Genomic DNA, 12,500 nt, shown 5'->3' with positions numbered 1-12,500 from the left:
CTCTGTGTGTGTGTGTGTGTGTGTGTGTGTGTGTGTGTGTGTGTGTGTATGTGTGCTCGAGAGAGTGAGAGAGAGAGAGAGAAAGAGAGACAGAGACATAGAGAGAGAGTGTGTGTGAGAGAGAGTGTGTGTGAGAGAGAGAGAGTGTGTGTGTGTGTTTGGGTGTTTGCACGCACGTCCGTATTTGCGAGCATGTGCTGTACACGCAAGTGTCTCTCTCTCTCTCTCTCTCTCTCTCTCTCTCTCTCTCTCTCTCCCTCTGTGTGTGTGTGTGTGTGTGTGTGTGTGTGTGTGTGTACGCGAGAGAGAGAGAAAGAGAGAGAGACATAGAGAGAGAGAATGAGTGTGTGTCTGTGTGTGTGTGTGTGTGTGTGTGTGTGTGTGTGTGTGTGTGTGTGTGTGTGTGTGTGTACGTCTACGTCTACGTCTACGTCTGTGTGTCTCTGTGTGTATGTGTGTGTGTTTTACTCAGCACTGATCACGTCGAAAACATCTTTTCATGCACAGTGAATGATAATATGGGCGTGGCGTCGAAGGTAGATACGATGAACAAACCAAGTACATTGCAGAGCAAACCTATGCAAAAGCTGACCCAAAAAACCCCACAAAAACAAACAAACAAACAAAAAAAAAAAACCCACACAGAGTATAATCATTATCTCTCTCCTTCCCGCTTCCACCATCGTGAACGTTACAGAAGTGACGTCTGTTGTCATTTAACTCACTCAGTACGGCCAGTCCTCTCTTCTCCTCTAAACAGATCCCTCGGATGTCCAGTGGGTGACTGAATGACCCAACCTTTAGCTTCCGTCGTCAGAATTGTGGTATTCTTTGTCAAAATTCACCTCTTCAGTATAAGAGCCTTCCGCTTGCAATATTTTGATGATGGTAATTGGGGTGAAACGCTGTTAACGTCGTCTCTTTCGCCGTTCGTATGGAGAGAGTCAATTAACAAAACAGTCTTGAACATCATAAGCAAAAGACATGACACCTTGCTAAGGGTCTTTTAAATTTGAGCATCACTGCAGCAATAAAACTAAAATAAACACACAACAGTAAAATGATAAAAGCAACAACAACAAAAACAACAAACGACAACAGTAACCAGTACCATGCGCATACGCATTTCTTTCCAAATCTAAACAGTCCTGAAAACAGACGACAAGTGATATTCCTTGTCATCGCTAAAATTAGAATGTTGTCATTATGCACTCTGATGCAGAAGCAGATAGTAACCTCACACACACACACACACACACACACACACACACACACACACACACGTACATACACACACACGTACATATACACACACACTCACTATCTTTTTCTCTCTCACACAAACACACACACACTCTCTTTCGCACACACACACTCTCTTTCGCACTCTCTCTCTCCCTCTCTTTCACACACACACACACACACACACACACACACACACACACACACACACACACACACACACACTGGCTCTCTCTCTCTCACACCCAACCGCCTCCCCCCTCAACACACACACAAATACACACACACCCCACTACCCTCCCCCTCAACACACACACACACACACACACACACACACACACACACACACGCACACACACACACACACACACACACACACACCCCACTACCCTCCTTCTCAACGCACACACACACACACACAAACACATACACAAACGCACACACACACACACAAATACACACACACTCCACTACCCTCCCCCTCAACACACACACAAACACACACACACACCACTAACCTCCCCCTCAACACACACACACACACACAAACACACATACATACACCACTACCCTCCCCCTTCACACACAAACATACTCACACACACAACACACACACACACTACCCTTCCCCCTCAACACACACACACACACACTACTACCCTCCCCCTCAACACACACACACAAACACCACTCCCCCCCCAAATACCCTCCCCCTCAACACACACTCCCCCACCCCCCAAATACCCTCCCCCTCAACACACACTCCCCCACCCCCCAAATACCCTCCCCCTCAACACACACACACAGCACTCACCTCAGAGCTGGCCAGCCTGGAGAAGGTGGGAGTCAGGTAGTAAATAACCCCTTTCCCAGCACCCGGCAGCATGACTGCCCGGCACAGCAGGATGAACAGCACCACGTAGGGGAACAGCGCCGTGAACCACACCACCTGAACACACCCCGAAACATCACACACCACCTGAACACACCCCAAAACATCACACACCACCTGAACACACCCCAAAACATCACACATCACCTAAACACCCCCCCAAAAAAAAGCATGCACTGTACATACCCTTAAACATCACACACCAGAACACACCCCAAAACATCACACACCACCTGAACACACCCCAAAACATCACACACCACCTGAACACACCCCAAAACATCACACACCACCTGAACACACCCCAAAACATCACACACCTGAACACACCCCGAAACATCACACACCTGAACACCCCCCCAAACATCACACACCAGAACACACCCCAAAACATCACACACAACCTGAACACACCCCGAAACATCACACACCTGAACACACCCCCAAACATCCACACACTGAACACACCAAAATCACACCCCTGAACACACACCAAAATCACACACACCTGAACACACACCAAACATCACACACCACCTGAACACACCTCAAAACATCACACACCAACTGAACACACGCCAAAACATCACACATCACTGAACACATCGAACATCACACACCACTGACACCCAAAACATCACACATCACCTGAACACACCCGACATCACACACCTGAACACACCCAAACATCACACACCTGAACACCCAAAACACACACAACCTGAACCACCCCAAAACATCACACACCTGAACACACCCCGAAACATCACACACCTGAACACACCCGAAACATCCACACACCTGAACACACCCCGAAACATCACACACAGAACACCCAAACACACACACCACCTGAACACACCCCAAAACATCACACACCTGAACACACCCGAAACATCACCTACACACCTGAACACAACCCGCCAAAACATCACACACCACCTGAACACACCCCAAAACATCACACACCACCTGAACACACCCCGAAACATCACACACAACCTGAACACACCCCAAAACATCACACACACCCTGAACACACCCCAAAACATCACACACACCCTGAACACACCCCAAAACATCACACACGACCTGAAGTGAACACCCCCCCAAAACATCACACACCAGAACACACCCCAAAACATCACACACAACCTGAACACACCCCGAAACATCACACATCACCTGAACAAACCCCAAAACATCACACATCACCTGAACAAACCCCAAAACATCACACACCACCTGAACTCACCCCAAAAAACAGCATGCACTGTACTCACCCCTAAACATACAATACCTGAACACATCCCAAAACGCAGCATACACTGAACACACCCCAGAAAAACAGCATGCACTGAACACACCCCGAAACACACACACCACCTGAACACACCCCACAACACACACAACCTGAACACACCCCACAACACACACCACCTGAACACACCCCAAAATACACACACACACACCACCTGAACACATCCCAAAATACGCACACCACCTGAACACACCCCACAACACCTGAACATACCCCAAAACAACACACCACCTGTAAACACCAACAAAATACACACACCACCTGAACACACCCCACAACACACACCACCTGTAAACACCCCAAATACACACACCACCTGAGCACACCCCACAACACATACCACCTGAACATACGCCAAAACACACACACACCACCTGTAAACACCCCAAAACACACACCACCTGAACACACACCAACACACACCACCTGAACACACATACACACACACACACAAACCCCCCCAAAAAAAACAGCATGCACTGAACACACCCCAAACATACACACCACCTGAACACACCTCCAAAAACACTCCACCTGAACACACACCCACAACTGACACACCCCAAAACACACACACACACCACTGACTGAAACCACCCCCAAACAAGCCACTCTTCACCCCTAAAACACACACGCCACCCTGAACACACCCCAAAACACACAGCACTCCCACGTTTACCGGCAAGAATGAATGAGTTTTGTGCTTTGGGGGTGTTTAGCCATTTTGAGCCCACCCTGCAGGGAATCATGCGCCATTTTCGGAGGTGTGCATACTGGCAATGGAAGTGTATTTGTTTTTCCTATCGTGGTGTTTTTTGGTGTGTTTTTTTCTATATAATTTTGCCAGGGGGATAACCTTTTTGACATGGTATGGAATTCAACACCATAGTTACTACTGCAGTACGGGCAATGCTGGGTTACAGATTCACGTTTCATGAAAATGTTGCTGAACAGTTAAAGAAACAAAACAAAAAAGACATTGATACGGATACTACAAATGTCTACACAAATTCACATGCTCACTGACGAACGTACAAAACTCTTTTCCATCCATCGCTCTCAACGTGAACCTCCACTCCACTCAAACAACAACTACTACTACAACACATACATACACACACACACACGGCAATGCGCGCGCGTGCGCGCGCACACACACACACACACACACACACACACAACGCGCACACACACACATACACTCACACTATCTCTGGCTCTGTCCCGCACCCCCCCACCCCCCACACACACTATGTCTGTTTCTGTCCCTCACACACACACACACACACACACACGAACACACACACACACACACACACACACACGTACATCTCTGTCTCTGTCTCACACACACACACACACACACTCAATATATCTGTTCCTAACCTTCACACACACACACACACACACACACACACACACACACACACACACACACCTCCCTCCATGAACCCTTCCAACCACCAACACCCCCCCCCTCCCGACCCCCCACCATCCTTTGCACAAAAAACCCCAGAAGGAACACCCATCCCCTAGAGCTGCAAGATTCCTGAAACAGACCACCACACTAGCGAGAAAAGCTGAGAGCAGCGCGCGGCGGCAACGACTTGAGAGAGATGGCAAGCGAAACGTGCAACAGCAGCAGCAGCAGCAGCAGCCAATGACAGTGAGGCATGCAAATCAGCCATCATCATGAACACCTACGGAAGTCGAGTCACGGTGGTGCGGTGTGGTGTGGGGTCCATCGGCCTTCACCTGACGTCACCAGCGGTAACGTAATCACACAGGACCACGGATACCACGTGCTGTTCCGTCCCGCCCTTTGGCTTAATGGCCGTAGCTGCCCGATCCTCAAGATAGCAATCCACCTTATACTCCCCCCACCCTCTCTCTCTCTCTCCTCGCTAACTTGATTTACTACAACTACTACAGCAGGCTGCTGATGATTTGAGCGGGGCTTGATAAATCTGTGCTAGTCATGTCAGGTTCTCTGTGCTGGGTCTGCTGGAAATGCGAGAACCTTGCTGTTTTGTTGTTGTTGTGGTTGTTTGTTTGTTTTTTGTTGTTGTTGTTTTTTTCACCCTCGGCCCCATCGCCGTGTGATGCGAGGTCGGGTTACCGGCCTTGATGGATACAGTCTGGCTTCCGATGCGCATCCTTGTCACCGGGGGCTAATTGGGTTTTGACAGACCTCAGAGCAATGACCTTGCTGACTATTGAATGGGTTCACAAACAATAAGATCAACAACACAGCAACAACGATAACAAAAACAATAACAGCAACAAAAAACAAAAAAACAAAACAAAAACAAACGAGACTAACAAAAAGCAACAGCTAATAAACACAGAATAAGAAAAAGCAACAGCTTGAAACGCTGAGAACAGCAAAAAGCAACAGCTTATAAACGTAGAGAATAAGAATAAGCAACAGCATATAGATATAAAAAAAAGAAAAAAAGAAGAAAAAGCCACAGATGATAAACACAAAGAATCAGAATGGGCAACAATTCGTCAACATAGAGAAGATGAATGGGCAACAGATGATTCATTCAAGAATCAACTGGACAAAATTTTGGGAGTTTTATGAATAAGTTCACTATAAATGACGCGTCGAACCTCGACCAAAATCTTTAACAAAATATGTTGTGAAACAAAGAAGGGCCTGTTTTCAGCTTAAACGCTTGCTTTGTCTCTATCCTTCTACAACAACTACTACTGCTGCTGTTGTGCTGCTGCTGCTGCTACTACTACTACTACTACTACTACTACTACTACTACTACTACTAACAGCTTACTGATAAACATAGAGAATATGAATGATCAACAGATTACGAACATAAAGAATAAGCAATCTTTCGACTATGCAGCCATTTTGTTCTCTGCTTTCGAAGCAAAAGCGCTATATTGTTGTTGTTGCTGCTGCTGCTGTTGTCGTCGTTGTTGTTGTTGTTGCTGTTGCTGGCTCTCGTTTGTTAATAGGCGTCAGTTGAAATTATTTATCGTGTAAACACCACTGTGTCTAGCAATCACAACCTGCATAATATAACAAGGTGCATGCCAGATCGGGCGCGATGGAGTCTCGGCTTTGAAAGTGTTAAGTTGTAAAGACCATGTGTTCGGATCCGGACAGTGGCAACATCTCTCTCTATCTCTCTCTGTCTCTCTCACCGTTATGGTGGTGCGCGAACACGCGCGCGCGCGCGCGCGCGCGTGTGTGTGTGTGTGTGTGTATCTGCACGTGCGGGACATTCATAACTGCGAAGAGGGCTGCCTTGACCACGATAATATCAGCGCTTGTTATCGGTAATATAACCCACGAGACAATTTCCCCTGTGTATCAGGCGAACCAGACACAACAGAGCAGACAGACAGGCACACAAGGATGGGAGTCATATTGTCTGCAATCACCACCAGTATGTGTGATGGGATAACAACCCCTTGGATGCCACTGACGCGCGCGCGCGCGCGCGTGTGTGTATGTGTGTTCGATGACAATGAAGGACTGAGCCTAGTTTGTCGTCTGCACTCTCGATGTTGTTTGTACTGCGTTCGTTCAGCATAATCATTGACACCACTGGAAGGTACACCAAGTGTAGTGATTGCACGTGAAACCCGTGTCACATTGATCTCATTTCACCAAGGCTCGGCGGCAGTCAAAAGCGTTCTTAGCATAACCCCTCCCCTTCGCAACGGAGTTACGGACAACCACTGAAAATACAGCACGATGTAAATTCTTTAACAGCACGATGTAAATTCTTTAAAAATCACTCGAAACATTCTCACGTCCACGAAATGTAGAAATCATTATCTATACGTTTCAACAATATACTTGGAATACAAATAATGGAGAGAGAAAAAGTTTCCTTTTGTTGCTCCAGTACTACCTTAATACACCATTAATTTGATTATTTGACTGTCCAGTTCTCACCACCCAGTGATCAAACAGGGTAACATTCAAGGCGTTTTTCCATAATTCCCAGAAATTTGTACCATCATTCGCTGAAGTCATGCGCCACACTGTGATGGGTACCTTGTAATTTCTTTCACTGGTTGTACTGACGACTGATGACCCCTCCATCCAGTGCCCCATCACTCCACTGTTAGGCGGTTTTTGACTCACTTGTGTAAACAAAGTTGTGTGTGTGTGTGTGTGTGTGTGTGTGTGTGTGTGTGTGTGTGTGTCTGTGTGTCCGTGGTAAACTTTAACATTGACATTTTCTCTGCAAACACTTTGTCAGTTGACACCAAATTAGGCATACAAATAGGAAAAATTCAGTTCTTTCCAGTCATCTTGTTTAAAACAATATTGCACCTCTGGGATGGGCACAAACAATAAAAAAATGAAGCCTAATTATATGCAAACTGCATTAACTGTTACATTTATATTTTTTGTATTCTCTAAACTTGGCACTTTGATGTGATATTCTGACCCAACAACAAGAGCAGTCATTATTATCATTTTTTGTTCAAACAGGAACTTCTTTTGCTAAACATGGAAGTTTTAATTATTTTGCAAACGTTTTGGTGCAGATAGTATAAAAGGGAAATTACTCTGTAATTAATGCTAGGGGAGTTAATTTGAATAAGCTGATCTTTCTCATCTCAAACATTACATTTTGAAATTATACTCAATACATAAAAAGCTTGGATTTTTTTAAAAGTGTATCACAAGTGAGTCTTGAAGGCCTTGCCTCTCTTGTTTTTTTTTTTTTTCTTTTCTTTTTTCCCCCCTTTTTCCCCTAATACCCCAGCTCCACCTCGACTCCGTCCTCACGTCCAATCTCTTCGCCATTCTCCAGACCCACTTTGTGAGTGTGTATGTTTGTGATGAAAAGGATGCATGCGGACGTGTCTAAACCATCATGCAGTGTGAGTGAATAGACAATAAACGAATACAAAGGAGGAGCAGAAGAAGGAAGAGGAGGAGGAGGAGAAGGAAGAGGAGGAGGAGAAGGAGGAGGAGAAGGAGTAGGAAGAGGAGGAGTAGAAGGAGAAGGAAGAGGAGGAGGAGAAGGAGAAGGAAGAGGAGGAGGAGAAGTCGCAGACTGGCAGATTCGCAGAAACAAAAAAACATCCAGGCAGTTTCAGTTTCAGTTCCACTGTGTCAAAGCGTGCGGACTAATCCATATACGCTAAACCACATCTGCTGTATGAAAAAAAGGCAGATCTCCGCATTCATCCAACTTGCTGATCAGGCCTTGAGGGCCTACCCTAGATTTGTGTAAAATATTGACATGAAAATAAGTAAATTGAAAAAGAAAAGAAAAGACAAACAAACAAATACACGCGCAGGCGCGCACGCACACATACTGACACCAGTTTGCAAATGCGCACACACATACACGACACCCACCCTCCCGCCCACCTCCGCACACAAACACAACACCCATCCACCCACCCACCCATCCACACACACACACACAAACACACACAAACACACACACACACACACACACACACACACACACACACACACACACACACACACACACACACAGACAAACACAATACCCACCCACATACAAACACACACACACACACACACACACGCACGCACACATCACCCAAAAACCCCACCCTCACACACACCTGTCCCCCTATAAAAAACCAAGTAATCAAAAACAAACAAGGGTGGCCGAGCAGAGCCGAGCAGAGTTAAAGCCACCGCCTTGTACACGCAGCAGACAGACAGACAGACAGGCGGACAGACGGACAGAGGGACAGACCTTGCCCGAGGTGTGGATGCCCTTCCACAGGCTGAAGTAGCAGATGAAGTAGACCCCCAGGAGACACAGCACCAGCTGCCACTTGATCTTGCCCACCTCGAAGATCCCGTCACTCTCATGCAGAGACAGCATCCCGCGTCTGGAGAACATCAGAGACAGACAGGGAGACATCCTCCCGCTGTGATACAGTCGCGATGCGATACGATACGATACGATATGTTATAGTGCGATACGATACGATATGTTATAGTGCGATACGATAAGGTACGATATGATATTGTGCGATACGATAAGGTACGATGTGTTATAGTGCAATACGATAAGGTACGATGTGTTATTGTGCGATACGATAAGGTACGATATATTATTGTGCGATACGATAAGTTACGATAAGGTACGACGATGTTACAGTGCGATATAATAAGATACGATATGTTATAGTGCGATACGATACGATACAATATGTTATAGTGTGATATGATAAGATACGATATATATTGTATGATACAGTGTGATATGATAAGATACGATATGGCATGATACTGTGCGATAGATACGATGCGATACGACATGATATGCTAAGATATGACACAGTGCGATACGGTACGATGCAATACGATACGATACGATACAATACGATGCAATACAATACAACGCAATGCAATGCAATGCAATACAACATATTGGTTGTCTCTGGGTCACACACACACACACACACACACTTACACGCACGCACGCACGCACACACACACACACACACACACACACACACACACACACACACACACAGACCTATCCATCCAACACATCCGAACTCTCGCACTCACTCACAAAAACCAGCAACAATAACGACAACAACAACAACAACAAACAACAACACAAACAACAACTCACTCAAAATACTCCAGCGCAGGGGACAGCCTCACTACGGCCTTAGCCGTCCCGTTGACGACGCTCTCCGATGACGTCACGTTGCTAAGCACCGAATACGTCACGCCCCCCGCCGCCGCCTCCCCTTCTCCTCCTCCTCCTCCGACCACGTGCAGCACTGAGGCAGTGCTGACGTCAGAGAGGGTGACGTTGGTGGTGTTGACGTCATCGCCGGTGCCGTCGTAGCAGGCAGGCGTGTTCCAGTGGTTGTCGCAGGAGGTCCACGGCAGGTCTGAGGTGAAGGAGGCGAAGAAGAAGTGGAGGCACCAAGCGATGACCACGTTGTAGAAGAAGTCCGTGTAGAATGCGATCAGCACCACGGCCCACCCGATACCTGTATAGGGGTAGGCAGGACGAAACGGGTAGTTGTAGTGTTGTGTTGTGTTGGTGTTGTGATGTGTTGGGTTGGGTTGGTGAGTTGCGTTGCGTTGCGTTGCATTGCGTTGTACTGTATTGCGTGTATTGTGGAGGAGGAGGAATTTTGCTTAATGTCCCGTCACACATATCGGTGATTGAAGACATTTTGTTAAAGTATTCATGAATACATTTGAGTATTATCGGTTAGAAGGGGTGGGAGATGTGAATGAATGGAGGGTTGGGGGAAACTGGGCAAATGAGGGTGAAATGAGGGTGAAATTTGAGAACAAATTCTCTCCTGGGGAGAGCAGCCCAAATTTCACACAGAGAAATCTGTTGTGACAAAAAAAGAGAAATACAAATACAAACACAAAATGTCGTGTAGAAGTCGATAAGTACCACGGCACACCAGATATCTGTGTGGGGAAGGATGGGTGGTGACAAACGGGTGGTTACAGTGTTGTGGTGTTGTTGTGTTGTGCTGTGTTGTGTTGATGATGATGATATGATTACTTATACAGTGTCTACCTTCGGTCGGAGACCAAGCTCTAAGCGCTTTACAACACGGGGCCATTTGCACAACAGGCTGCCTACCTGGGTAGAGTCGACTGACGGCTGCCATTGGGCGCTCCTCATTCGTTTCATGTGTCATTCAGATTTCAGGCACGCACACACACACACACACACACACACACACACACACACACACACACACACACACACACACACACTCAGACAGACATGTAACATTTTACGAGTATGACCGTTTTGTTTATTTACCCCGTCACGTAGGCAGCCATTGTCCGCTTTTCGGGAGGGGGGGGGGGGGGTATGCTGTGTATGTTCTTGTTTCCATAACCCACCGAAAGCTGACAATGATTTTATGATCTTTAACGTGGGAATTTGATCCTGCGTCCGTTTTCGCACGAAAGGGGTTCAGGAACTAGCAGGTCAGCACATTGTTGACCTGGGAGATAGGAAAAAATCGCCACCCTTTACCCACCAGGCGCCGTTGCCGAGATTCGAACCCTGAAGCTAGTTGCATTGCTTGGTTCTAACTTTTTGACAGCTAGCTACACGTGACTAAATGCCTACGTTGACTGGTCAGTTCCATACTACACACAGTTAGTGGCGGGTTACGACCATCATACTAGGCTCTTCCGTCTGAGCAATGCAACTGGCTCCTGGACCTTCAGATTGAAATTCCAACGCTTTAACAACTCGGATATTGCGCAGTGTTGTATCGTGTTGTGTTGTATTGTACTGTACTGTACTGTATTGTATTACATTCTGTTGTATTTTTTGTCACAGTGTATTTCTCTGCGTGAAATTCGAGCCGCTGTCTCTAGAGGAAAGCACGTCGCCACAGAGCAGCGCCACTCATTCGTTTCTTACTTCTGTCTTCAAGTATGTTTGTTTTTATTCAACCAAAGTGGGTTTTTCAGCCTGGTTTCGCCAGGAACAACACTCCGTCTAGTTCTTTTCGCGGGTTCTTTTACGTGCGCAAAGTGTGCACTACACACGAGGAGGACCTGGATTTATCATCTCACCCAAATGACTAGCGTCCAGACCACCAAGGAGAGTCTAGTGGAGGGGACGGGGGTGGGGGTGGGTTGGGTTGGGGTTATGGTGAGTGTGGGAATCGACCCAGCACCCTGATATTCTATTGCTTCCTAGGATGGCACGTTACCCTAAGGCCACCACCACTGCGCTATGGGTGATCCAGAGCCACTCACACAGCGGTCCGGATTGTGAAAACTGATTTCATAGATCGGAACTGACAGAGAAAAATTCACTGCATTATGTCATTTAGCCTTCAGTCCCACCATCAGTGAGGAGTCATGAAATCGACAGAAAGTGTGTGCTGTCTGTCTGTCTGTCTGTCTCTGTGTCTTTCTCTTCTTTTTCTCTTCCCCTCTCTGTCTCCCCCTCTGTCTTTCCTTCTCTTTGTCTCTCTGGTACCCCACTCTCTCCCTCCCTCTCTCATCCCCTATTTCCCTCTTCCACCTGTCTGTCTCTCACTCTCTGTATG

At 46.8% G+C, this 12,500-nt stretch overlaps 1 protein-coding gene across 1 annotated transcript in view; it reads right to left on the bottom strand.

The window, feature by feature from the left end:
• Positions 1 to 12,500, bottom strand: part of LOC143288069 (sodium-dependent dopamine transporter-like) — a 78,839-nt gene that overhangs the window by 47,825 nt on the left and 18,514 nt on the right. Inside the window, exons 4-7 of the mRNA XM_076596339.1 lie at positions 10,222 to 10,445; positions 10,076 to 10,191; positions 9,182 to 9,320; positions 2,057 to 2,191 (exon numbers count right to left, since the gene is read on the bottom strand). Of these exons, the coding sequence (XP_076452454.1) occupies positions 2,057 to 2,191; positions 9,182 to 9,320; positions 10,076 to 10,191; positions 10,222 to 10,445 (614 nt within the window). The remainder of the gene's footprint in view (positions 1 to 2,056; positions 2,192 to 9,181; positions 9,321 to 10,075; positions 10,192 to 10,221; positions 10,446 to 12,500) is intronic.

The sequence above is a fragment of the Babylonia areolata genome, chromosome 12 (genome assembly GCF_041734735.1).
Source record: "Babylonia areolata isolate BAREFJ2019XMU chromosome 12, ASM4173473v1, whole genome shotgun sequence".
NCBI lineage: Eukaryota > Metazoa > Mollusca > Gastropoda > Neogastropoda > Buccinidae > Babylonia > Babylonia areolata.
Note: the sequence above shows the minus strand (reverse complement) of the source record. Positions and strands in the feature narration are given on the sequence as shown.